The 26,840-nt window shown below is 36.7% G+C and overlaps 1 protein-coding gene across 1 annotated transcript in view; it reads left to right on the top strand.

Annotated features, from left to right (window-relative positions):
• Positions 1 to 26,840, top strand: part of DOCK2 (dedicator of cytokinesis 2) — a 133,341-nt gene that overhangs the window by 7,065 nt on the left and 99,436 nt on the right. Inside the window, exons 4-25 of the mRNA XM_026035679.1 lie at positions 1,174 to 1,229; positions 1,380 to 1,476; positions 3,204 to 3,352; positions 4,586 to 4,721; positions 6,369 to 6,523; positions 7,045 to 7,126; positions 7,618 to 7,753; positions 8,347 to 8,422; positions 9,120 to 9,196; positions 9,537 to 9,662; positions 10,475 to 10,599; positions 13,054 to 13,152; positions 14,578 to 14,650; positions 14,726 to 14,829; positions 16,499 to 16,682; positions 16,779 to 16,876; positions 19,327 to 19,416; positions 19,657 to 19,757; positions 21,917 to 22,051; positions 22,383 to 22,491; positions 23,564 to 23,634; positions 24,125 to 24,231. Of these exons, the coding sequence (XP_025891464.1) occupies positions 1,174 to 1,229; positions 1,380 to 1,476; positions 3,204 to 3,352; positions 4,586 to 4,721; positions 6,369 to 6,523; positions 7,045 to 7,126; positions 7,618 to 7,753; positions 8,347 to 8,422; positions 9,120 to 9,196; positions 9,537 to 9,662; positions 10,475 to 10,599; positions 13,054 to 13,152; positions 14,578 to 14,650; positions 14,726 to 14,829; positions 16,499 to 16,682; positions 16,779 to 16,876; positions 19,327 to 19,416; positions 19,657 to 19,757; positions 21,917 to 22,051; positions 22,383 to 22,491; positions 23,564 to 23,634; positions 24,125 to 24,231 (2,386 nt within the window). The remainder of the gene's footprint in view (positions 1 to 1,173; positions 1,230 to 1,379; positions 1,477 to 3,203; positions 3,353 to 4,585; positions 4,722 to 6,368; positions 6,524 to 7,044; positions 7,127 to 7,617; positions 7,754 to 8,346; positions 8,423 to 9,119; positions 9,197 to 9,536; positions 9,663 to 10,474; positions 10,600 to 13,053; positions 13,153 to 14,577; positions 14,651 to 14,725; positions 14,830 to 16,498; positions 16,683 to 16,778; positions 16,877 to 19,326; positions 19,417 to 19,656; positions 19,758 to 21,916; positions 22,052 to 22,382; positions 22,492 to 23,563; positions 23,635 to 24,124; positions 24,232 to 26,840) is intronic.

Here is a 26,840-nt window from a genome sequence, read left to right as displayed (position 1 = left end):
TTAAAGTGAAAACGTTTGGAAGAAGTGGCTTCTATAGCCTGRAGAAAGGATGTTAAAACTTCACAGCCACTTAAAAAGGAATATCTGGGGAGCAGAAAAGTTCTTTGCCAGGAATATATCACTAGAAAAATCAGAAGAGTCTGAAGACATCCATTTCTGTTCTTATTTTGTATTGAACAGCTTGTGAGTATTAGCAATAATTTCCATGATCTTACAGCAACTAACTTGTGTTATATGTCTGTAGATGATAGTAAAATATTTCAGCTTACTTTATTGACCTTTTAGACAGTTGACKTAACATTAAAATGCTGAATGGTTGTGCGTACAAAATACAGATGAGAACTACATGTAATGTTTTTATCCAGCCTTCTATCCAATGTTTCTTGTGCTTTGTGAGCTCTTATTACACCGAGTAGCACTGCATTTGCTTGCTTGGTCTAGTGAGAAGGCAACTGCCTCTACTGGACCTGCTTCTCGATGGAGCACAGATTGCACAGGAAGCAGTGTGAGGTTGTTACTGTGTGGTCACTATGACCACAGCTCCTTGAGGGTCTAGTACCAAGAGAAAGGATTTTTAGGATAAAATGACGTTAACTGTAACCTAACTAGGGTTACATCAAATTTCAGATATGAGTGTCAGCTATTAATAGAGCTAAATCCAAACAAATCCTTGTTCCGTTACCAAATCTAGCTTTTTTAGCTAGCGTGAGGTTGGTCATGGATGGATTAGGATACGTTCCTTAGGATCAATTGAAATGCTTCAGCTTTTGTAGTGTCTGGACCCATCACAAAAATTAACTGTCGGGTCACCTTTTCTATGCACAGCGCAATTAGGAATGAATTCTGAAAATGAGATGAAATGTGATGTCACTTATACCTTGCTGGGCATCTTGCTGCTTAGCCTTGAGTAGCGTAAAATGTGCTCATATTTTCAACTGTAGTGGTGCCACATCTGCCTAAGGGTACTGCAGAGTTTATGGTCCTACTGTCTCCTTTCTATGCTTTCCAAAAGAAAGGATTTTCTTTTCTTAAAGCATTTTGTTAACAGTTTTATGGAGAGGAAAAAAAAAGAATAAAAGTAGAGTTAGGAAAGCTTTCATTTATGTAATGTAACTCTTCTTGGAGATATATAAGTGAGCGGATTCTCTTGTTTGTTTTCTCCTTTCCCAACAGGGAATATTTCCTAAATCTTTTATCCACATCAAGGACATTACTGTGGAAAAGAAAAGGTATTGAATTTAACTGTTTCAATAAGTTGAGGACCTAGTCTGCTAAAGAATCAAGTTTGTCATTTATGTGCCTTAAAAACATTAACTACAATGTAAAGCCATGAAACTGAAACGTTCTTTTATCCTGTGTTTAATTTGCTTCTTTCCTAGACATACAGAAAATATAATACCTGCTGAAATCCCCTTAGTACAAGAAGTTACCACTACCCTTTGGGAATGGGGCAGCATCTGGAAACAGCTCTATGTGGTATGAAGCTYTTGTAAGCCACATGTGACTTGTTTGTTACTGCTATTTATCTATTTTGAGGCTTTATTTAAATTAGTATCTTCACCTAGATGCAAGGCAGAAATCTGCACAATTTAAAACTGCTTCCTCACTTCTACTTAGATCAATTCTATGATTTTAAGTTAAAAGGATTTCAGCTGTTGCTGTGGATTTGCTTAACTTGATGCCCCCYGATTGAACGTTGTGTCCTGTGCCTAAATTGCCAAATGATATTTTCATGATTGCTGAGTTGATCATTTTTTCAAATGGAAATTAAACTTAAGATTTGAACAAGTTTGAACACTTTTTAATGTGTTCTTGAGTCTCTAASAGAAGTTGTTCAAGGGTGACTTGTAGTATGTACRTCAGTGASAAGTGACAATCTTTTTCACTTGCAGTATCTTCACTTTATATTCTTWAAAAAAAAAMCTGTTTTTCCACCTGAGAATCCATTTTATCCTAGCAGTTCTTTGTTATGCAAAAACAATACATAAAACATGCAGTGAATTCAGAGGAATTTGTCCAAACAGTGTTGTACTGAGCATCTGCCTTCCTTGTGCTAAGCTGTATGCAATGATGGTTCTTTTTTTTGTATGTGACTGTAATGGCCACCTGGTAGTGTTCCCTTACAAAAACAATGTATTACAGGCTTTAGGAGGAAGAGAATTCAAACTGAAATTGTACTGGAGTAAGTGATTCAGGGTTACCAGCATAACCTAGAATAGTGGCAGGAAGTGAGTGGTAGGAAGAAAGCAGCACTAGAAGACATTSAGATATAGCTGAAAATTTAAGCCAAGAAGGCTAATCTGCATATCATAGTTGATTTTTTAACCTAGTATTAATCTGTGACTTGTATGCTAGTGAGTTGTTTAATTTCAGCCTACCAGAATTGCTTTAAGTACTGATAGGAAAACATCAATAAGATGCTGAATTCTCCAGTGCCCTTAATAGTCTAATCTAGTAGATAACCTGTTCCAATGAATCTGGCTGTCATTTGCTTGTGTCTTTTTCTGCTAATTTCCAGCTGTCAGATTTAGCTTTGTATCTGCCAGAAGTCTTGAATAATACTGTGTAATTTTCCTCACTGATGYGTTTATATTGAGAAATGGGTCACTTTTCAGTCTTCCTCTTACTAAAGTCAACAGATAGAATATATTTTAATGAGTGACTCTGAAATAGCTCTAGTGACTTCTGTGTGTCCACCCACTTTTTTCAGTAGCCTTTTAAAGTATTAACATACTATGGTCACATGTTTTTACTTCCAGCATGCTGTCATGAGTACCTTAGAGGAAAAATGCTTTCATAATAATTTTCATGAGATTTCAGTTAATGATTTTGAATCCAACGAAAAGCACAAGTATATAAACAAAAACTCATACCCTTCTCTACCTGCATGTGGATTGATTCTGTTTTATGTAACTTGTTTCCTATAATATGAGGGATTTTGCTTTTAAACCTTTGTTTAAAGGGAAGAGGAAGAAGGCAGGCTGGTTGAATTACGTGGGGGAGTTTCTGGAGGAATGGACAGAGGTAAAGAAATAAAACAGGACTTAAATGGGTTCCTGCTCCCACTCTGCTTAATTCTTGACTCTGGAAGCTGAACGGTTAACCATAGATAAGACACATCCTTGAATTGTCGAGGCCAGTGTTTCACTTCCACTTTGTACAGAGCTTGAAACTTCTTATCTTGAATCTATTATTTATCTTAGGCAAATAAGAATGAGCGGTTCCAGCAGGTACAGTCTATGATGTGTGACTTAATGGAGTGGAGGTCACAACTTCTGTCTGGGACTCTGCCAAAAGATGAGCTGAAGGAACTCAAGCAGAAAGTCACTTCCCGAATTGACTATGGTAACAAGTAAGTGGACTACACTGCTTCTGGAAAACAGTTTTAAAGCATGCAGAAACAATAGAGAAATTCTTCCTGTTTGAAGTTTTGTACAATATGTATGTAGGATGTAGGTGCACTAAACCCTTCTTTTTGAAGTCTTCCCTGTTATTGCTCTGGGAACAGAAGGTCCGATGTTGAGGTTTCTATCGCAATTAACTCTTTCGAAACACTTATTACAGAATGAAAACTTATCAGATAGCCTAAGTCAGGTGACCGTCCTTTATAGACATGTAAAACTGGTGTACTCAGGACCAGAGCTTTTTACCCATCCTTCAAAAACACCACCTGCCTCTTAGGAGAATTAAGCTACTGCATGAAGAGCGGTGTGCAGACCTTAACAGTGGATGAAGAGCAGAAGTCTGAGGTGTACAAGCCTGTCTTGAAGGCAAAATCCCCACATCGACACGGGAGTTTCCAGGCAGAACTCTGGTTTTGCTAATGGAAGTGAAACTACTGTAGACAGGACAGCTGCTTGACAAATGCTGTGTCTGTCTTTTGCTGACAAAATGTCATTGCAGCACAAGGCTTTTTTTTAGCAAAAACTGAGTAATGGCAAGTAGTGGACGATATTTCAATGCTTGGTAGAGGGCAGAATGAGTAAGCCTGTTGTCATGATACTGATATTAGGAGACAATCTGCTCATAAATGGTTTTGAGCTATTGCAAATGATGTGGTTGTTGTGGCTTGAAGACCTATATATGTCTGCAAGTCTCAAGCTGCTTGTGGCTAGAAATAAGCAATGACCATGAGCTATAAAGCAGCTCTGCTTGGTCACTATGGTTTGGATGCACAGATTTCTGAATTCTAGTTACAGAACGTACTCCGAGAATGCAAATCAAACAGTATGTTCAACCTATGTGTCTAACACGTTTATATATCCCACGAGAAAAAGGCAGAAGAGATGAGGACTTACTAAAGCAAAATGTGATTTTGAATACAGAGCATGTGTTATGTGCTACGTGCTTTAGTGACAGCTTCCAACTCGATGTTCCAAAATGTAAACGTAAGGATCAAGAGCTTGAAAAAAATTAGTTTTTGATTAACACTTTTTTAATGAAATAACACCGCGTGTGTTTAAACTGATTTTACCACTTTAAAACYTAAGGCACTGCTACATCTATGAAAATGCTCCAGCTTTATTTTGATAGAAGAAAAAACCTTGCCCTATTTTGTGTGTGTTTCATTTTTTAATTTTCACAGGATACTTGAGCTAGACTTGATAGTTAGAGATGAAGATGGGAATATCTTGGATCCAGATAAAACGAGTGTCATCAGCCTATTTCATGCACATGAAGAAGCAACTAATAAAATCACTGAGCGGATTAAGGAGGAAATGGTAGGAACGATGAACCAAACTTAACACTTGAGTGAAACCAAAATAGAGGGTTAGGGGGAAAAGGTGGCAGGCTTGAAGGATGGAACTTTACCATGAAACTTGATCAAACTTTTTTCCTGACTTTAATTTCATGCTACAGGCTCACAGACATGGAGATTTTCATCTATTAACTCTTAGCTTGTCTAGCTAATGTTTTTGTGAAAATTCTTTTGAAGAATTTGTCCTCCAAACTTGTGTCTCAGATTTAAGACAGTTGCTTTTTTGTGTGTGCTAATTCAAGGAGGAGGAATGGATGATCCCCATGACTAGCACTCTTCAGTCTATGGGTCAGACTAAAAGTCTGTTTCTAAAACTGCCTCTAAATCCCTTCTTGGATTGTTCGAATCCTTTCTTGGATTTGGATTGCCTTCCAAATGGAAGTAGATATGAAGCAGTAGACTGTTTAATAAATAATGTCATTCACATAGTGATTATATACCTTGAGTTCAGGCTGCAAGCCTTGACTAATCAAAGCTGCTATTTAAAGGATCCTTGGGCAACCCTGGGTGTTTACTGTAYGTTGCAGCTTGTTAGATAGTCTGCCAGAAGTGAAGTTTGCTAGAGCAGGAAGCTGGTGAACTTAGAACAACCCTTCGAACACCAGTAGTTATCCTGCCTATCAAAGCTGACAAGTGCAAAAGCTTCCTGTTTTAAAATGCCAAGCAGGTGATAACACTTCCTTGACTTTTTCAATAATAAATTTATTCAGGAACATGGTGACTTGGGTTCTTTTCATTCATTTGGGAGAAAGTAAACAGTGCTGAATGAAGAAAAAAAGCCCTTGAGGGCTGAGCAGGGAGCTTTGTCTGAAGCATCTTAAACCAAATCCTGTTCGAGTGCATACAACAGACCTTCTGCTACACAACTGCTTTCCGAAGTCATGTCTTRCACACTGCTAGGCTTCTTTTTAGTAAGGACTTCTCTTTAAGAAGTAAATAGAAGGATTTTTGAAAAGGCTACTGCAGGCTATGGAAGGAGGAAGAGAAGAGGCCTAACTATTCTGTCCGTTGGAAATATTTGCAAAATAAGAAATACAAGATTTCTCTTTTTAGAAAATAATTGCAGAAACACCTAGGTAATTGAATTTGAATTCCAGACAGGAAATACTTACTGGTAGTATCAATTAAGTTTGTTAAATCTCACAGAAGAGTGACTTTAAGACATGTTTATCAAGTTTTTCATTATTTGCATGTTTAGGTAGCTCTGGTCACAGCCCTGCAAAGAACACTCTCTTATCCATTTCCTTCTATAGAGTGAAGGCTCTGCTTGCMGTTTAGAGGAAGGTGGGTTCCCCCGAAGCCATGTCACCTCTGCATCTTCTAACTGTGCCTTGCTTCACGATAGAAAAGGATGTTGAAATACTGGTGAAATAGRTGGTAGGGGAAAGGGATGCTTGGAAACCTATTCCCTAGCCATCTTTGTGTTTTTCAGTATCTCTTTCAGGGGAATATACAAGACCACGGCCATGTATTGGAAATACAGTTTCCTTGGTTTAAATTCAGTTGTCTAATCCTTTAACTGTGTCAAATGTGGCATTTTTCAGGATTAAGTGCTCCATATAGGCAAGTTAGAAATTGTTAGCTAATAATTTGCTTTTTTTCTGAACAGTCAAAAGATCAACCAGATTATGCCTCGTACTCGCGAATGTCTTCGTCCCCCACGTACAGTTTGTATGTATTTGTGCGGAATTTTGTTTGCCGAATTGGGGAGGATGCAGAGCTCTTTATGTCACTCTATGACCCACAGAAACTAACAATTATAAGGTAAGTTTACTTTCTCTGTTCCCCCAAATAATAGTGAAGGAAGCTAGATGGAATGGAATGTAATAGTTGCCAACATAATAGTAATGCAAGGAACATTAAAATGAAGAAAACCCTAAGGAAAGACAGGTAAAGGCTTTATTTCCCCAAGAGTTGTAGGACATACGATCCCAAATCTTTTCACAGATATCTGCCGGACAGTGMGTGTTTCCAAGTTTTAAAGATGTTTGTCCTGCCAATCTGAATTTAAAACAGCAACAGTCAAAAAGATTATTTTCTATTGGACAAATTACATGGATGTTGATGTTTCCTCCAAAACAGATATCATTCTGTATGTTGTGTCTAGTTAGCTTTTATAACTTTCCGATTACTGTATAGCTTTCTTGGTCTGACCTTCAAGCAGCACAGAATAGTGCCTGTTGCTCAACTTGTGTTATGTTTTTCCATATATTCTAAGAAAAGTATTTAAAAAACATACATTAAGTTGTTGTTTTTGTTTTTGTTTTTTTCATCTTTGAAACAAGTGAGAACTACTTGGTGAGATGGGGGAGCAGAGGTTTTCCAAAGGAAATCGACATGCTCAACAATCTGAAAGTAGTGTTCACAGTGAGTCCATGATTTCCAGTTCTTGCTTGTTATTTGCAAATTGAAGCCTCTCTTCTTTGTGGTTGCTACTGGAATCCAGACAACTTGAGTAAGATAAGGAAGGAAGGAGAAGGTATCTTAAGAACAAAACAAGATCACCAGTTTACTTCAGTATACAGTATCACCAGAATACTTCAGTATTTTTCCTCAAGGCAATTTATGGAGCTTTTCTTTAATGTCTGCTGCATTGATTTCCTTATCATTTGATCCTTACCTGCTGTAGCTCTAGGTTGGTGCCTTCCCCTTTATTCCTATGTTTTCTTTTAATGTTCAAGTGTCACATTTCTTTACACTACGTTAAAGCACTGTTTTCCTCCCTACTTTGGTCTCAGTTTTATTTATTACTTCTTGAAGGCCAACTTATTACTAGAGGTCCTGTTGTAAAATTTTCCAGTTTAAAATTCTTCCCTACAGATTTTCTAGCTTTTTTTTTTTTTTTTTTTTTTCCTTAGGATCTTGGAAATAAAGACCTTAGCAGAGATAAAGTTTATTTAGTTTGCCAAATAGTCCGAGTTGGGCGGATGGATCTCAAAGACAGCAACTCCAAAAAATGCACGCAAGGACTGAGACGGCCTTTTGGGGTGGCAGGTAACTGGCACCTCTGATGTGCTACTTGGAAGCAGGAATTCAGTGATGCTTGCTAGTCTTGGATGGTAAATGATAACATATGCTAGAATATGAATCATCTGTAATAATCAACTTTGAACTCATTTTTGGAGTCCACCAAGCCTGTCTCTATACTAAAATTTTAGTTCAGCTTAGAAATGGGTATTGAAATGAATTTCTAGTAATGCATACTTAGCACAAACCAAAACGCAATACTGGAGTATAACGGAAATTGTGCACAACTGCTAAAGGTGTGGGAGACCAGGGTCCACATCTGCATGAGTGTTTATTTCCCTTCTCCCCTCCCCTATTCCATATCAGCAGCTCGCAATCCAGAACACAAGTTATTTTTATGATAACTATCATCTATCTACTGAAGAGGAAATCCTTTGCACTGATGACTATAAGTGATGCATTGCTGACATTAGAGCACATATTGCTACTCTAAACTCCTGAAAATGTGTCTTTAACTAGAAGCACAGGAATACATAATACTCTGCATAATACATGAATAAGAGGAGATATTTTTTAAATGCCATGACGTTGTTTTGATGATGATTCTTTTACTTTTCTAGTTATGGATATCACAGATATCATAAAAGGCAAATCTGAAAGCGATGAAGAAAAGCAGCATTTCATTCCCTTTCACCCGTAAGATGGTCATAAATATCTTTATTTTATACTTGCACAGAAACATCTCTATATGTGTTGGTACAAAGATCTGTCCCTATATGCTTCTAGTGTAGATATCACCTTCTCGGCACTAGTGGTTTCATGCTGCAGAGCTGCTGCTGTAGCAGCACAGCTCTTGCTGATGCAAGCAATGGCCTGCTGAATTTGATATTCTTAAAAGTTCTTGCTACAACTTAGGGACACTGATTCTCAGGCATTTCAAAAATTCTTTCACTATATTTTTGGCAAGGAAGGTAATGGATGTCTCTGGAATTCTTATATTTCATGTTGTTTTCTAAATCCGAACACCCATCTGTCCTGTTAATGTGGAGCCTAAATCACTCAGTTGTGATAAARAGGATTTCTCTTTGTAACAGAAAGTACATGGGCTGATTTAATTTCCTGATAAGTACAGCTACCTAGTAATTTTAGCCATAATGAAGTAGCTAAGTTCATCCATTGTGGAATTATATTATAAAGGCTATATCTGAAGGCATTTTCAGTTGTCTAACTGCAGATAAAAATTATATTTTAAGGGTTTTTAAAGTGTCTGGTGATGGAATGTATTATAAAATCAAGTGTTGCAAAGAACAAAAGCTGCATCATGTGTGTTGTGAATGGTGYTTGATATAGTTAACACTTAATTCCTAGCAGACATTTTCTCTTTCTATTCTAGAGTAGTGGCAGAGAACGACTTCTTACATAGTCTCCTAAGCAAAGTCACAGCATCAAAAGGAGACAGTGGTGGACAAGGTGAAGTAGACTATTTTTGTCAAGTACAGTAACAAGGTATTTTAGTGGAGCTTCATTTCACATTGTTTACATTTTAAAGTACAGCTTTATATTTTAACCATAGCATCACCATGGAGATAAGTGATTCATGCAGCTGAAAGTCATAAATCATAAGGGTTTGGGGAGTGTGGGAGGTTATTTGAATTACTAGCTATAGTTCTGGATTATATAGGAACTTTTTTCTAGTTAAGGGAGGTAATTTCTTATTACATTTCTGGTGGAAGGGAAAGAGCAATGATCATCAACCGAAGAGAGGTTTTTTTCTTAATATAAATGTGTTGTATTTTTCCCTTCTTAACAGGTCTCTGGGTAACTGTGAAAATGCTTGTTGGGAATGTGACTCAAACTAGGAAGGACTATCCCCACCTTGTAGATAGAGCCACAGCTGTTGCTAGAAAGCTGGGATTTCCAGAAATAATCATGCCAGGTAGGATGTGCGGGGGGGTTTTTTGTTGTTTTTTTTAAACTTGTTAGAATTTCCCCTATCATCTAACTAGATTATGCCATTCTTTGGGTTACTGAGCATCAACTACAAGCTTAGTAARTGATTTCTGTTATGTGTACCTCAGAGGTTGTTCACTCTTTGATAAGCAGCCTTCTATTGTTAGAGATATACAGAAGAGGGAAATCTGGAAAGTATTACGTAGTTTTTAAATAGTACTTCAATGGGGCAAGGGGAGGAGTGAGAGTTGGGGAATAGGGAGGGATAATCCGAAATCTCTGCATGTAGCTTTTTTCTACYATGAAAATTCTAGTCGATTCTTTGAATCTTGAATTAACCTTATTTTTATTGTAAATGATTACTTTCCTTAAATATTCAGCACCAATGTGAGTTTACAATCTTTTTTTGGAATTATGATAAAATTCTTGCCAATTCAAGTCATTTATGGTCTGCAGTCCTGTAAAAGTATCAGGATTTGACTTAAAGGTTTTTTTCTTGCATGTCGTATTTTCTCACAAGAAAAAATTAGGTCTATTTGGGTAAAATCCAGCAATGGTGAGGCATCCTGAAGTCGCCTCGCCAGCAGGTGTCAGTGCAGGATGAGCTTTAGGTGCATTCAGGACACCGTTTCTTTTGCTTTACGCTGTCCTCTCAAATAGTACAGCTGGAAATATAAAGTTCAGATGGAAAATATGACTGTTTACTTTGCACTGCAGGACAACAGGTGCTTTTGTCAAGTTCAGCTGACCCTGTCCTTTGTGTTCTCACATTTTTTTAACCTTTCATTTTTCTTGTAGGAGATATAAGAAATGACATTTACATTACATTGCTATCTGGAGATTTTGATAAATACAATAAAACAACTCAGAGAAATGTAGAAGTGATAATGTGTGTTTGTGATGAAGATGGAAAAGTGATACCAGTAAGTTTTGTTTTGTTTTTCTAAATAATGGCTATATAAGCCTAAAATATATTTTAAAAGTAAGCCTTAAACTTGTCATACTTTCCTATGATACCACTGGATGTTAACTCAGTCTTCACTTGCATTCCCTTTTTACTGCTGAGTTTTATGATGTTTAAAGTGACATATCTTCAACAGAACACATAAAACAGATGGACTGGAGAGATAACACTGACCTATTTTAGCTTTGACTGATGAACAAACAGATCAAATGCTGCTTCTGACAATTCCTGCAGTTATAGTCCAAGTTTTTTTCTTGTGCAAATTCCTGGACGAATGCTAACAAAAAAAAAAAATTATAAATACTATATCTCTTATGCAACTCACTGTTGATTTGGGCCATTTTATCCCTTGAATGAATGAGCTGCATGGTAAATTGCTAAACTAGTGCCAATAGAATAATGTGGACACTGCACATATGCAACATAAATATTTACAGTGCTTTTGTGCATGCCTTTTTCTGTTTTGAGGAGCCTTTGTCTCTTCCCTAAGGCTTTTTAACACCTGCCCAGTGCCCAGAGGGATTTTTAAGTCTTTCCTCCTTGAGCTGGTTTCTGAAGCCATGAGGGTGAAATCATAACGGCACTTGTGATRAAATAAACATGCAGAAACCCATAATGGTTAGTGACATGCTGAAATGACTGTGTGTTTATGAAATTAGTTAAATGCTTGACCTGAAATGTAGCTTCCAAGTTAGAATGAAGAAAATGCTGAAACCATATAGCGTATATAATCCATGCAAGAAATTGTAATCATGATGGTGAAATTTTTACTTACCACTAAGAAAACAGCTACCTGCAAGAGATGCATGTGCAGGTCATGAGAGCTCCTCAGCTGTAAAACAGACTTGGGTTACAGACTGCATTTCATGACTCACAGTTAAGGTACTTGAAAAATATCTGCCCAAACACTCAATTAAATTAACTTACCATAATGCAATAAAATGTCACTTATATAAATCTTGCATTCCAATACTATGTCTGCCTAGTTATACAAATGCATCTATTCCCCAAATATTAGGAAAAAAAATTGTCCCTTAGAAATACATGTTCACATGCACTTTCTCTACCAAACTACACCTAGATATGTTTTAGCAACAGTTTTGACAATATTTAAATGCTGCTGGATGCTGATAGTGAACAGATTTTCCCCATTAGCTCACAAAAAATCAATACACTTCCACATCCACAAATGGATACCAAGTTCTGTGCTTCTACATGTTGTGTTATCTATGACCCCAACACATTTTTTGAACTTATTTGCATTCATTAATGGGGTTGGCTCTAAGTGTCCCATAACCCATTTSAACTTGCTTACTGGTGCCTGAAGCTCTGGGGGGCTCCGTAGGGTAGATGGGTGTCTATTGCCCTGGCAGCCACTGCTTCCTCATCAGATATTGAGTGCTTGGTTAGCCAGGAAGGCTTCCTGCTGCTTCAGGCAGACTTCCATGTTTCACAGCCCCTTCGTTGCAGTACGCTGCATAACAAATGTGTTTTAGCTTCATCTGTGCCTGCCATGGAGGGTTTAGTGKCCTAGTTTCCTCTAGAGAAGCCACTGGGTTAGCTGTGAGGGCATGAGGGCATGGGCCTTGTTGCGCACCAGGGGCCTTGTCCAGCCCAGCAGCTGATGTGACTCTGCTCCCTTCACCTGACAACTAAGCCAATGTGGCTCCCTTGTTAATTAACCTCTGGCCAACTTGATTAAAACTGTAGTTAGGTCTGTCCTGTAGTTCAGATTCTCATCTGAACACAGTAGCTTGTTGGAGTGTGAACATTTGAGTAAAGAATTGTTGAAGTAGTTGTGGACATAGGTAGAACTGGAAGTACGAAGAAAGAAATGTTTCAAGTACTTGCTAAGTCACCATAGAACAGGCTATTGTGACAATGACTGTCTAGAAATACAGTAATAGAAACTAGGTAACAAACTCAATTTTGGTAAATGGAAAAGGCATGAGAAGTATTCATGTATGTGTTCATTTGGAATTCCGCAGAGTTCACAGCCAAATAATTCTGTTACTTCTGGTACACAGTCTTTCAAGAGAAACGGAAAATCCCTCTAAGGCACTGGATCACAGCTCCTTTTCATGGTTTTTCAATTAATTTTGAGTCCACCTCGGTTATTACAACCTCAGCGAGGAAACAGCCCTGCAGTTTTTCCTCTCTCAGCGACCTCCCCCACCTTTACCACACGGAGCGGCCCCATGGCGCAGGCGCCGCGCCGCGAGGGGCGGGAAGCGCCGCGCAGGCGCAGACGGCGCCGCCCGGCATAAGGCGGCGCTGAGGCGAGGCCGCTGCGTGTCGCGGGGCCGCGCTCCCCGGGGCGGCCGCGGCTCCTTTATCGCTATTATTGTTAGTTAAAAACGCAGAAACTCGCAGAAATCAGTAGGTTAATAAACACTTTTTTTTTTTTTGGTAGAGTGCCGTTTGCTTGGGAGCCGGGGACAAGCCTGTGAGCGAGTATCGATCAGTTCTTTATTACCAGGTTAAGCAGCCCCGCTGGATGGAAACACTAAAGGTATTTCACACGGTTTGCACTTTCCCCTTTTGGCTGTTTTGTCAGTGCCTCACTAAAAAGAAAAAAAAAAAACCAAAAAAAAAAAAAAAAAAAACCCGCAAGCTCATGCTGTGCAACTTTACAGCGGAAAAAGAATAAGCACTGGGCCTGAACAGCGCTGGAAGCAAGATGCCATACTCATACATCAGTTACTAGGGATATGTGATTGCTGAAGCTGAAAATTTGGCCTAGAAAATAAGATTTTGTGTAGCAAAACAAATGAGATCATATTAGATAACCTTGTGCCCTAACATGCCTCATCACAAAAAGAAGTATTGTATTTGTTGTGCAGCTGTAAAATAATGCTGCTATGAGCTTGAAGCCGTGGAGAAAAAAATCTGAAAAATACAATTTTTGGTAATAACTGTCTTGGGTTTCTTTAGGGAGACATGATTAGTTGCATAATCTATCTTTAATGTCAGTTTGGAAAATGCCCAGAAGCTGCTAAAAGAGGTTCTTACAAAGCATGCCCCTGTTTGCTGGTAAGCACGACTGCTTGAAGGACACATAGGAGATGATGCTGCTAGAATAAGCCTGCAATTACTCAGTGGTATTGCTGAGCATGAGCCGGGAGCGGACAGCGGAGGGTCATTTGGAGCAAAAACCTGTATCTTTTAAAATGCTGACAGGCAATGTATTTTGCTTAACATACTTGCTTCTTTTTAAATTTTGGCTACATTTTGGATTTTTATTTCGAGTCGTTAGCAGCAGTTCCTTTTAAATAGTGTAATGTAAAGGTAATGTAATRGAAAGGAGTTACATTAAGAACTGTATCGGGTGTTTAGGCTAGCAAATGCCAAGTGTGTTGATTCAGATATTCCAAGTTTTACAACTTGCTAGTGTAAAAATTGGAGTTTATTAGACAATTGGGAGACACTTTTCCTCGTATATCTGTTACAAGTGTGCTACTTTAAGAAAAACCAGCCATACTTCTTTGGGATTCTGTTCAAGTCTTTGAAACTGACTTAATTTTGTCTTGAAAATGGTCTTAATTTATAGTGCTGAAATTTTCCTACCAATCTCATAAGCAGATTAAAATAAAAGTCAAGTTATCTGTATGAATGTAGAAGATTTATAATACTGAGGAATTGCATAACATGGTTAACACACTAAGGAGTGCAACTGCAACTGTAGCGTGTTTTATCTTCTAGTATGCAAGCATATCTGCCTTAACTTGCTGGGTTCCGTGGTGCATTTCTTTGGTGCTAGACTTTAAGCAAAGATTTATAGATAATTTTCTTAAATCTCTTCCATTACGGTGATTAGATTTTACATGGCCTACATGAGTGTCAAGTACTTATTTGAAAAAAGAAGCTTAAGATCAAATGCATTAAGTCACCTTTTTCTTACCCTAACTCTATTCCTTATTTTCTGTTTTTACAAAAGGTAGCAGTCCCAATTGAAGACATGCAGAGGATACATTTGCGTTTCATGTTCAGGCACAGGTCATCTCAAGAATGTAAGTAGGGTTTTTTTTACTTAAGTGACTTCTAATTGATTGATGTACAACTGGGAGTGTTATTTTACTTTACAGCTAAAGATAAGGGAGAAAAGAATTTTGCAATGGCTTACATAAGGTTGATGAAAGAAGATGGAACAACTCTTCAAGATGGCATCCATGATTTGTTAGTCCTGAAGGTATTGATTCAATCAATTTTTTTTATTAGCTCTTTTTTAACACTGTGTTAAGCAATTGTGATGTTTAACTGTCTTGTTTGCTTTTCTAATGATAGTAACATTTTATTATTTCATCAAAGCAAATACTAGATCTTTTATTTGAAAAAAAGAAAAGGTTTGATATAGTTTCTTTCATGATTGCTGAAAGTTACTCCAAATTTTAATCGCAGTTGGATGTATCAAAAATAATGAGGAAATAACTGCTCTTTCTGCTCTTTTTCATGTGGTTAAAATGCTTGTAACATTTTCTAATATAGAGGAAATCATGGCAAAACTCAAGATGTGTATGGAAGTTGTCACTCAGACAACAAGGAGGAAAAGTAAATAATTAAGGAATCTTAGATAATTTGTTTGAAACTGCTTTTATAATGTCTTTACATACAAAAAAAAAAAAAAAAAAACCCAAAACCAAAAACTCAGAAGTTTCATGTGTTTGATTTTGAAGTGCAAGGATATTCTTCTTGATCAGCCTAGAACAGATAGCTTTTTTTTTTTACTTTGTATATCAGAGCAGGAAGCAGATGATCTTAAGTGCATGTGTTTTGTCTTTATTGTGTTTTTCCTTTAAAAACATGGCTGTTTTACTAGAACAGTTACTTTATTTTTTTTCTCAGCCGTCTTAATTAACTGGTTTGATACCACATTACTAGCAAGTGGCATACATACAAGCAAATGAAACTGTTCAGATAGTTCAACAGATTAATTAACCAGTGTATGATTATTTTTTTCCTTMATAGATAATAAAGCTGATATATATATATTTATTCTGGAGGATTCTGATCATCAGTCTGAATGACTGGTTAATGTTACAAAAATCCCTCAAATATATTCCTATATATTGAATATATTCGATATATATCGATGCTATAGTTTCTATGGACGCGAGAGCATATAGGAAATAAATGCCAAGCTGAGTTGACCTAGTTTATCCTTGGAGGAATGGACAGATTTTCTGACATATGTTTGTCTATTCCAGAATGGAATACAGCAATTGGAAGCTGTAAATGTTTTTAAACAGTTGTGCATCTGGCTCCTCAAAATAAGTCAGTGAAAAATTGCAAGGTTTAAACTATTTGCATTATTTTCACTACCTTCTGTTGCTCACTCTTTTTGATAGACTTTGGATCCCATTTTTCAGGTTATTTTCTCATGTCTCTTTAACTTTTCCTAAGAAAGGAAAGTGAAGATGCTCTTATGGTTCCAAAAATTCTAAATGGTGATAGTTAGTTATACTGTCAGTTTTGCTATGTTTTGTSTTCTAATTGTCTAGATATCTTTACAGTCATTCCTTTTTTACTTGTTTGGTGGAAAATAGAAACAGAACCTGTACATTAACGGAAGCACGTAAAAACTAAGTGATTAGAAAACCAGATGATCTTTTTTCTGTAGCTTCTTGTTTAGGACTACTTGCAGTTTTAAGAGAATAGTATGCTTTACTGAATCAGATCTGTCATAGCGGTAAGTGACTGACCTCATCAACACATTGGTTCATTTTCTAGATTAGAAAATATCTAGAATGTTGCATTTTAACGAAAATAGAACCACATGTAAACATGGCTTTTTTTCCTCGCTGAGTGTCCTGTATATCCAGTGTTGTAAAACGTGTAATAAATGGTATGCTGTTTTTCAGGGTGATAGTAAAAAAATGGAAGATGCCAGTGCTTATTTGACATTACCTTCCACACGTCAGCACTCAGAAAGTAAAGGAGCAACTATAGGCAGGAACTCGAGTATTGTAGGTGGGCTTTCAGTAAGCTCACGAGATGCGTTTTTTATTTCAAGTCTTGTTTGTTCTACAAAGTTAACTCAAAATGGTATGTATTTTGAAAGGGGAAATGTTAGAACAGCACTTTTGCACAAATGATAAATAAAATGTAAAACTTGAGTATCTGTCTATCTGTTCTTTTTAGTGGGCCTACTAGGTCTTCTGAAGTGGCGTATGAAGCCAGAGCTGCTACAGGAAAACTTGGAAAAATTGAAGATTGTGGATGGAGAGGAGGTTGTGAAGGTATATTGTTTTTTTGCTGTTGGGACCCTGCAGATAGTCGACAACCATTTTAAACACTTTTTTTTTCTGAATGCTCTTACTGAGGTTTTGCTTTTCATACATACACCTTACATAGTGCTTTATTTTCATGATGTTTGTGCATATCTATGTATGGGTGCATGTATTTATCTTTATGCAGACAAACATAAATTAATGGTGGTAAAGACAGAGAAGTATCGAGCTTAGTACTGACTATCAATTTGATGGAGCAATCCACTGTTGCTTTTCCTCTTTTTGGTTTAGCCTGGCTGACTGAACTTTGAAGGAATAGTTCTTTCTGTTCTGCTTGGTTCTTCAGTTTTTAGTTGTTTTGTGCTGTCAAGTAGACTGCACTTACAATAGGAGTGCTGTGAAATATGCCAATAATTTGAAAGATGTTTTTTTAAGTAATGCTTTGTGCTCCAGTTTAAGGTAGATTTATCTCTGACACTGTTTTGCTAACCTATATGAAATGAGGGGAAGAAATTACTAAATGATATCTGCTCTTAGATTTAATCAGAGTTTATGAAAGTATGTTCTTGATTTTTTAACTTACTTGTAAAATATGCGTTAATTTAGTTTCGTAGCCATAAATGCTAGATCTTTTGTTTATTGGGTGCTGTGGTTAATATTCTAGTATTAGATATCTGCCATCTATCCACACTTGTTTTAGGAAATTATTCCTGAAAGATTTGAAATAGTGAACATTTTGTTATACATGTTAAGGCATAAAACTTGTGATATTGTAGTCTTTGGCCAAAGCACTAGGATGTTTTCTAATGGCTGTTGCTCTTGCTTATCTTTTACATTTCTTAATTACCTGCCTTGCTTTTATCAAAGACGGCTCTGATTTCTATTTTCACTTTAAATCTATGACCTATTTTAGTGCTTAGAAAGAAAAAAAATATATGCAAGGAGGTACTTATAGAGGACTAGGTGCTACTCTTCACTTAATAGGGGGCTAGGCTTTTACAGGCAAGATTTGATGAGAAAGGCATCCTTTACACTTCTTTGGCACTGCCTTAGTACAAGATACTGCTGTTCAGCAGAAGTAACATTATATGGGCACTGGTGAGTGGTAGAACACAGTGATGTGAGAACTTCGCAGTAGTGCTTCAACTGGTCAACACAAAGAAAAAAAAAAACAAATCTTTTGTCTGCTCATTAATGATAATTTGCAATGGTGTGATCCAAGGTCAACATTTAGAGAAGGAGCAAGAAAGCAAGCATCTGGACAGGATTATACTGTTAGCCTTTTCAAGATTTTTTTAATAGTATCTCCCAAACACGTATGATGTTGGCTACTGATGGACAGCCTGCTGTGGTTAGCTAGATATCTGCCAGGTATCTGTGGTAAATAATTTTGGGCTTCTTGTTACTTTTTGTTGTTTTGTGATGTCACAATTTTTGTACAATGAATGCAGAAGTCAGTCTCAAGAGACATCCCGTTCGGAGACATCAGTGGTTKGGTCTGATGCCCAATTACATATCGTAGATAAAATGAATTCTGAGTTTGTTCTGCACATACAATTTCATTTAGAAAAAGTAAAGATAGGATATGAGGGCAATAATAATTATTAAACGTTGTCCACAATGTTGATTAAGGTTTATTTGCTCTACTGTTGGCTTTTTTTCTATCTGATACCTTCTTAAAAGAAAAAATATTTGTATAATTAAGATTTATACCACCTTAATACTATATAAATGTAGATTTTAAAAGTTCAAAATGTATGATGTATCTAGTCTAATAATGCTATGTTAACCTATTGCGTGAAGTATGGGTAAAAAATTAGTAATATTCTGAAGAATGGCAGACATCAGCCTTCACATTAGGATTGGGTTATTTTTGTGTTATTCTTTAAATATAGAGTAAGAAATTGCTCTCTTGAGAAAGAGGAAGAACCAACAAAAAGAAATTTTGAACCAAAGTTTTAGTTGCGAAGTAAATGAGAACCCTATCTTTGATTCGAAGTGGGCTTAGAATCTAAGGTTGCACAGGTAGGAAGTGTGCTTTTAATTATCTCCAGAGGATGAAAGTAGCAACTATTAAACTATATCATTAAGGAACAAGAAATCTTATTTCAGATATTTATCTGCAATATTATGTATTTTTAGCGTAATTCCATAAGCTTTGAGCTAAGCATATATTACTGATTTCTTAGGTCTGAGGATTTAGAGTCTTAAATTAAAGAAATGAGAGCCTAAATCCTCTGAGGTGTATTCTGAATTGAGGTGAGGATTTAGGGTGTTAAAAATAAAGAACCTAGAGCCTAAAACTACTGAAGTCCACTCTGAATTTAAGTGATATTTTAGTAAAAGCTTCTAAAATTCTAGCTTAAGGAGTGAAGTTTTTCTCTCTGGAACAGTTGTGTGGCCTTAAAGCAAAATTGCTTGCTAATTTGTCATTTCATATTTTTGTTGTTACTGTGCAGTTTCTCCAAGATACACTGGATGCACTGTTTAACATCATGATGGAACATTCCCACAGTAATGAGTATGACATCCTTGTCTTTGATGCACTGGTAAGAATTAGCACTGAAAGGTTTAAGATGTCTAAGTAAAGAAATGAATGTAGATGAGCCATCAGATTGTATCAAATAACTAGTATTACAGTCTAAGTAATAGAATAGGAATATTTGACTGAAAAGCAAATTTCTCTTAAAACTCTGRAGATAAATATTGGTAAATATTATCATAAATTTGTGAGGAGACTGATACTTTTGACCTTGTAATAAATAAAAATCGTATGCATCTCTGTTTAGATATATATAATAGGACTCATTGCAGACCGCAAATTTCAACATTTCAACACTGTTTTGGAAGCATATATCCAACAGCATTTTAGTGCAACTTTGGCATACAAGTGAGTACACGGTGTTTTGTGCTTTTTTTTGTTTGTTTTTCCTTTTTAAAACTCATCATTTCATTACAAGAGCAAGTAAATCTTGGTTTGGCCCTGTTAGTTAATGATGCTTTTGTTTTTGTGCTGTTTGTTTACCTGGAAAGAGACGAGATTATAAGTAAAGCTAATGGCCAAAAAAGTAGTAATTTACTTGATATTAATTGATCATCTTTGCTAATAAGTTTTAATTTTCTGAATTACACTGTCTGATCACTGTGAGAAGATTCTTTGGTCTAAGGCTTTTTTCTTAACATTTCTGATCTTAAATGGGGACCTGAAAGCCTGAGTGGATACTTAAGGAATATCCTTAGGATGTCTTGTTTTCAGCAAACAAGCTCATGGCAAAAATCTGTTCGGGAACTGTCAGATCTTTTGTTGTGCCACCAGAAAGCTTTCAGGAGTCAGAACTGTGAACGACTGTCTTCAGATTTGTTATGTGGCCATGCCAGTTGGGAAGCAGAATCTGAGAAAGAGTTCGGTTTTCAGAGTTTCTAGATGTGCCCAGAGGGAAAGGCACTGCAGCACAGAGGAGAACAAAAGCTACGGTTTGCCGAAACTGTCAAGTGGAAGAGGAGCTGCTCTGAGTTTTTCTTTTATATTTATCAGACATGGATGGAATAGTTTTTTTTAGGAGAAWTTGATATTAGATATTACCAGCAGAGAACTGGCCATTGTCATATCAGATGTTCTTCACCAATCCTTTGTACGCAGTAGGTACCCAGTCAACAYAAGATTTTGTAGTGTGTGCACCACAGGAGATTTGAAAGGAGAGTAAAAAGCTTAGGGTGTGATGCATGACAACTGACAGCATGTGGAAATGTGCTGCAAATTTAGCGGTAGATGGACTCAGGTCATTGCATGGTAGAGGCGAAGTAGGCTTTTTCTGTTGCTGGCAATGATGCATTGCTAATTATCCTTGTTTTCAATGTAGCGGGAAGAGATTTCTCAGAGCCTGTATATAAAACTGAATGCTGAGCCCCCTATGAGGTGCTGCTGACAAGGCTAATTGAACCTGTCATTCAGCTGAGCAAGGGTGATTTGTTGGAAGTCCTTCCTAATAGGTGATTTGACTTCAGTGATATGGAATTCTGGCCAAACTGTGAGGTCTTTGTTTSATTTCTGTTTAGTCACCCATTTGCATCTAGCTTTTACAGACTTCAGAAGGGACTTAACCTTCAGACCATTGATGCTCCTTGGGTGGGTTGATACTGAAAAAAAAATTACTAGGTGACATTTTTCCAACTTATTGTAAAGGGACAGTTTCAGAGGACCAATACAAAGGAGCAATTTGAAATGATGGGGTGCTAGAACACGGATGTATCATGTATGAGGAAAAGTGACGACAAGCTGGCTATTTTCATCCAAAATTGGAGTTAAGTTGGTGCGGAGGATTTATTCATCAGTTAACAGAGCGGCGTGTAACCTGTGCAGTATTTAGAATAGTGACTTGGTTAAGATAAAACATCATTAATATCTATTTCATCATTTAAGATGGACACTGTTAGTATATAAATATGGGGACATTTAAGCCCAATTTGGAGCTTATTTTGGTCAAAAGTAACTTCTGTTTTCCCTTTTTCAGAAGAGCTCTTGAATTTATTATTGCAGGAAGGTTAGGTATAGCCTAAGTTCTCTTATAATAGAAATTATGGAAGTATGTAACCCACATACATACCTTAGGCATACTGTAGTCTTTCAGGAGGTGGTTGTACTAGCATTCAGTTAATTTAGATAAAACAGTAGTGTTTAATCATGGGGTTTCTGCTTCATGTACTCMACGTGGTAGGCAAAAATAACCTTTTGTACGTGTATATTATAAACTTTCCTAAGAGCCATGTTGACTCTTAAAAAAGCTTTGTGAAGGCTCTAAATCACAGCTGAAAGAGACTGCGTGAATTACATTGCTATTTTGAGATAGGAGATTGCTTTCTTACTTGTACAGTTAAGAACATTCTCTTTATTTGTGTTACGCTGAGAGCTTATTTAACCAACACAAAACTAAGTGTAGCATGATTTTCTCTTCTGCTTGACTAAGCATGAAGGTTTATTTAGTGTGGCCAAACTAGCTGGAAAAATGAATTTAAGAATATCATTTGAAGAATTTTTTTTTTTTCTTTCAGGAAATTAATGACAGTTCTGAAAACTTACTTGGATACTTCTAGCCGAGGAGAGCAATGTGAACCAATCCTGAGAACTCTCAAAGCTCTGGAATATGTTTTCAAATTCATTGTTAGGTCAAGGAAATTATTTTCACAGTAAGTACTCATTTGACTAGCAATGCAGATGGAAGGCAGAATTTGTTGCTTTGAAGCCTTTTGTCTCCCATTTTATCCTTAGTCTGGCAGCAGATGGAAGGTACCAACAACTGTGGTAAACCAAGCTATTGCAGTATGTTTTGTAATAAAATAAATAGTTTTAGCAGTGTTTGCAGAACGTTGTGCAAGTAGTAATTGTTCTTGTATATTTATGGCTTCTGACCAAAATAAGCAGAGATTGAACATTTCTGTTCAGTACTAGGAGCCTATTTCTTGCTGAGCTATGATGCTCTCTGTTCCTGAAATGGTAACACAGTGCAACCCTCAACAGGTTATATGAAGGCAAAGAGCAAACCGAATTTGAGGAATCTATGAGGAGACTCTTTGAATCTATCAACAACCTGATGAAAAGTCAGCATAAAACAGCCATTTTGCTGCAGGTTGGTGAGAATGGCAACAACACTGTGGGTTTTTTTAATTTGTTTCATGCTTTTGTTTGTTTTTTATTAAGGAGAAGATGCTCTGAAAATCTTTTGGGGAAACTTTTCTTTAGTTGTTGGTTAATATTTGCTGCCATCATGAATTACAGTTTTTGTCTAAAATTGTTCCACGATGGCATAGAATTGATACTATGGTGATAGTTGGAGATATATGCAAATGCATATGGGAAGAAGACGTTCTGATTCTCACTTGAGGAAAATCCCTCATCCTGATCCGGAGAAGTAGATCATCTTGAAAATGATTAGTGTTGCTCTGCAGCCACATGCAAATATGAATTTCTCCCATGCTTTCTGTCAAAAGAGCCTACTGTTACATGGTAGATATGCGAACAGAAAAGTGGGAGACAAGGGAAAAAAACCACATGTCCTGCCCTAKTTCTGTATTGATTTAACTAGTTTCTCCTTTTTGGTAAATCATGTAGAATTTAATCAAAAATATTTGTAAATCCATGAAATGTATTTTTTATTTATATCTATTACAACATCTTTTGGCTGAGAGGTATGGCAYGTCCTTTGGGCTGTGTAAAGTATTAGAAAAATACGCTCTTGTTAAGGAAAGATAAATTTACAGACCATTTTGTTGACATAAAAATCATGGTAGGAAGTTCTTAATATACAAAAGCTAAGTGAAGAGAAGTGTAGGTAATGGCCCAGTGGGTGTTTAACATGTTTAACATTTCTTCATTTTACTTAAGCTTTTTCATGGTCCATTTCTGGGACGGCGGATACCAAAGATGTCTGAGAATTCTTACTTTGATATATGCTTTGTAGTCATGCTCACTATGTCCCGTTTATGGAAGTCCTTTTTTGGTTTACAAAGAGAATATGAACCACTTGATACTTTTATTTACATTCCTCTGCATATCCTCTGCATAGTGCAAACTTTGAATCTGAAGGGAAAAGTCCAAATTACCATAGTTTGGTTTGTATAAATGTTTCAACARTTTGTTCTCTGTATTATGTTGCATATAGAAAGACTTCTGAGAGAGGCACAATCTCTTTTCCAATTCAGGTTGCTGCCTTGAAGTACATACCATCCGTTCTTCATGATGTTGAAACTGTCTTTGATGCCAAGCTGCTGAGGTAAGCTGTGTTTGAACATTTAGTAGATGTATCGGATGGTGTTTCCAATGCCAAAGGAGCTCTAATCTTGCTTGTGCAGTCATAGTATTTAGTATTGAGACTCAGTTCTTTCACATTAACTCAGTCATTGGAATTAGCAAGTGAGCAATATATCTTTTTTTCCCTCCCTAGGTAGTACTATTCCAGAAAAGCAATATTTTTAATATTTTGAAATAAATGTCTTTATTTTGATCCCCCATGTACAAAAATATTTGTATTGCATGGAAGAAATGGAAAGTAATAAACATTAGCAAATAGAGCCAAAATCTTGTTGATCTTGTTTCTGCTTGAAGGTTTCTTTAAAACCTGCTATTAATCTCAATGTGATAAAAGAAATAAAAATAAGTCTTAWGTGCTTGAAGTATATTTTCTTTTGCTCCTGTTATCTTTATTAATAACATATGATTAATCTATATTACTTGTGACATTGTGACTTTCCATTTATGTTCAGCCAACTGCTGTATGAATTTTACACTTGCATTCCACCTGTGAAACTACAGAAGCAGAAGGTGCAGTCCATGAAGGAAATAGTACGCAGCAACCTTTTCAAAAAACAAGGTGAGTATAAACTGTCTTTAGGAATAARTAAGTAAGAAGTAGGAATAAATATGTTGACAGGTGTTTGAAATTGAGTAGACCTGAGGTTTGGGGAGAGTGAATTTTAGAAGTCCTACTTCTGAAGAAGATTGCCCAATTTCTGCAAAATGACTACCGTGTAGAAACATGGTTGCTCATTTAAAAACGAGAAGAGCTGAGTCTTGGAGGAGCAGTTTTTTGTGTCCCTCCTATGAGACAGTATTTCAATTGATGTATCTGTATGTGTCCTCTCAATCCATTTAAAAGCTGCATGGTGAAATAGGAACATAAAATGAACCCTTGTGAAGGCAGCTTGTGTTACGCTACAACATGAGCTCTGACCATGGAATATTCACTGTCATAATTATGTTGCAATTTATAATCCAGTTGGCCTTGGAAGGATTTTTTTTATGGGTACGAAATGAATATGAAATGTTTGAAAACTAAAGCATTTAARAAATATTTTAAAGCAGTCAAAGTGTGTGTTAACATATTCACTTTTGACTTAGTGCTGTTGAGAAGTCCAGCCTCAATTAGGAATTTGATTGTGCTGTAGCATAGCACAGCRAGGCAAAAGCTGCTCCAAGGAATATAAACCTAAGTAGGTCACACAGATGGTCACTGGTAGGGGTGGGGATAGAGCTTTGGTCTCTTGGCTCTAAACCCTGGGCCTCTGTTCACTGTGGCTGCAGACCTATCTGCTACATGCTCAGCATATGCAAACCACTTGCTGATTTCTGCAAGAACATATGTAGAAGGCATATGTTAACACTAGGGGTTAATTTGTCAGAGTGCCAGAAGAAACCATGAGACACTACTAATTTCTTTTTGTATTCTTTTTCTTTTGTATTGCACAGCTCATACTACTGCAGTATTGTTTAAACAAAATGTGTGCTTATATATACAATTTATTACACTGATCTAATACTGTTGTAAACCAATGCAAGTTAAATGTATGACAGCTCAAGACAAAGGATGTTCCCAAAAGTAACTGAATGTGATAGCAGTACAGTGTGCTGATTCTTTCACTTGAACGCTTGAACCCTCCTGAAACTTCTGGTGTTGATTATATAGGAGAGCAAAAGTASTAAGCTGTTCTGTTTCAAGAAATGGAAACATAATGACTTATACTTTCATGTCTTTTGAATCTTTTTTTAAAAAYTTGATATTATTACATAAGAGACATGATACATCAGGAAATGCAGGTTTGTCTTGTAGAAATGTTTGCAGTGTTACGGCAAAAGCTATTAGTTTCTTCTGTTAATGGAGGAGTATGTGTCACTGGCTTCATTAGTCTTGAATCATTGTAGCAGTACTTCGGTTATAATAAAAGAAAATCTCTGAGCAAAAATTGTATGAAATTAGCAGGATGCTGATTTTTTAATGGTAAATTTATTCTAAAATMATATTTAGAAACTCACTAGTTTGCAACCATTTAAATTAGAAAACAGAACAAATACGTCACAAGTTGATTAAAAAGTACTACTTAATTTAGAAAAATTCTGTGCTTATACTAAAAGTTAGAMAGTTAGAAAAGTGTTAGTTGGAAATCATCAACATTGTCTGTCTAAAAGCAAGGCAAACTTTTAAATCTGCCAGAATAGATGTGCTGCARAGCCCGACAGACTATCTTGTCTGCGGACTGTCTATCATCTGAAGAGATGGGAAAAGGAATGGAAGAGAGTTGTTCTTGTGCCAGTGTGCTGTAGTATTAGATATTGCTGTGGCCGCCTTTCGAATTCATGGTTTACTCACTCCAGTGAGGAGAGGATAAACTTGAAGATATCCCTTTTAGCTGGTAGGTAGATGCCTCTGCTGTGATTCTCTTCCTTGTGGTGGAGTGAGATTCCAGGAGAGAGAGGTTTCAGTACTGCCCAAGGGTATGGTCCATCATACCATACCAATCATCCATGGTACTTCTTCCTGTAGCTCTTATCTGACATGAAATTTGAATGTAGAGTTGCTAAGTGAACTGTGTATGATTTTTCTGCACTGCTATTGTGTTCAGAAGTTAAGCAGTGAGTAATGAGGAGGAAGGCAACCTKTAATAGAAAGAAGCCTGCAGTTGTGAGCAGCTGTCCGCCTTTGTAAAGGAACAGGAAGCTCTAATTGTTCACTGACCRCCAGAGGAAGGAGGCTCTCCTTGTTGAAAGGATATTGTTTGCTGATTTTATTTTAAAACTTTGTCCTAAATCTGTGTTCAGATGACACCTATGTCCTTATTAAATTGGCATACCACAATATAAGTGGGCACGTGGCCATCCTGACAGATGGATATGACTACAGGCATGCCAAGGAATCAAGAATAGTGTTTCCTAAGGGAGACAAAAGCGATGTTAAATCTTTATTACTGTTTTGGCTGCACATATGAGACATTTAGGAATAAAGCCTGCCTGAGACTGTTTTTCCTTCCTGAAGGAGATCCASTTGTCTTTTCTAATGATATTATTGCACTAAGGATTTATAGTGTTTGAGTTTCACTTACCTGCTACAAAAGAAATCATTAGATATCTTCTGGAATCTCTTTTACCTGAAGTTCCATGAGGAAAATAGAGAAATTAGAAAATTGTATGCAACKGGGCTCAATCTTT

This window comes from Nothoprocta perdicaria, unplaced genomic scaffold (genome assembly GCF_003342845.1).
Source record: "Nothoprocta perdicaria isolate Ctin4 unplaced genomic scaffold, notPer1 scaffold_165, whole genome shotgun sequence".
Taxonomy (NCBI): domain Eukaryota; kingdom Metazoa; phylum Chordata; class Aves; order Tinamiformes; family Tinamidae; genus Nothoprocta; species Nothoprocta perdicaria.
Note: the sequence above shows the minus strand (reverse complement) of the source record. Positions and strands in the feature narration are given on the sequence as shown.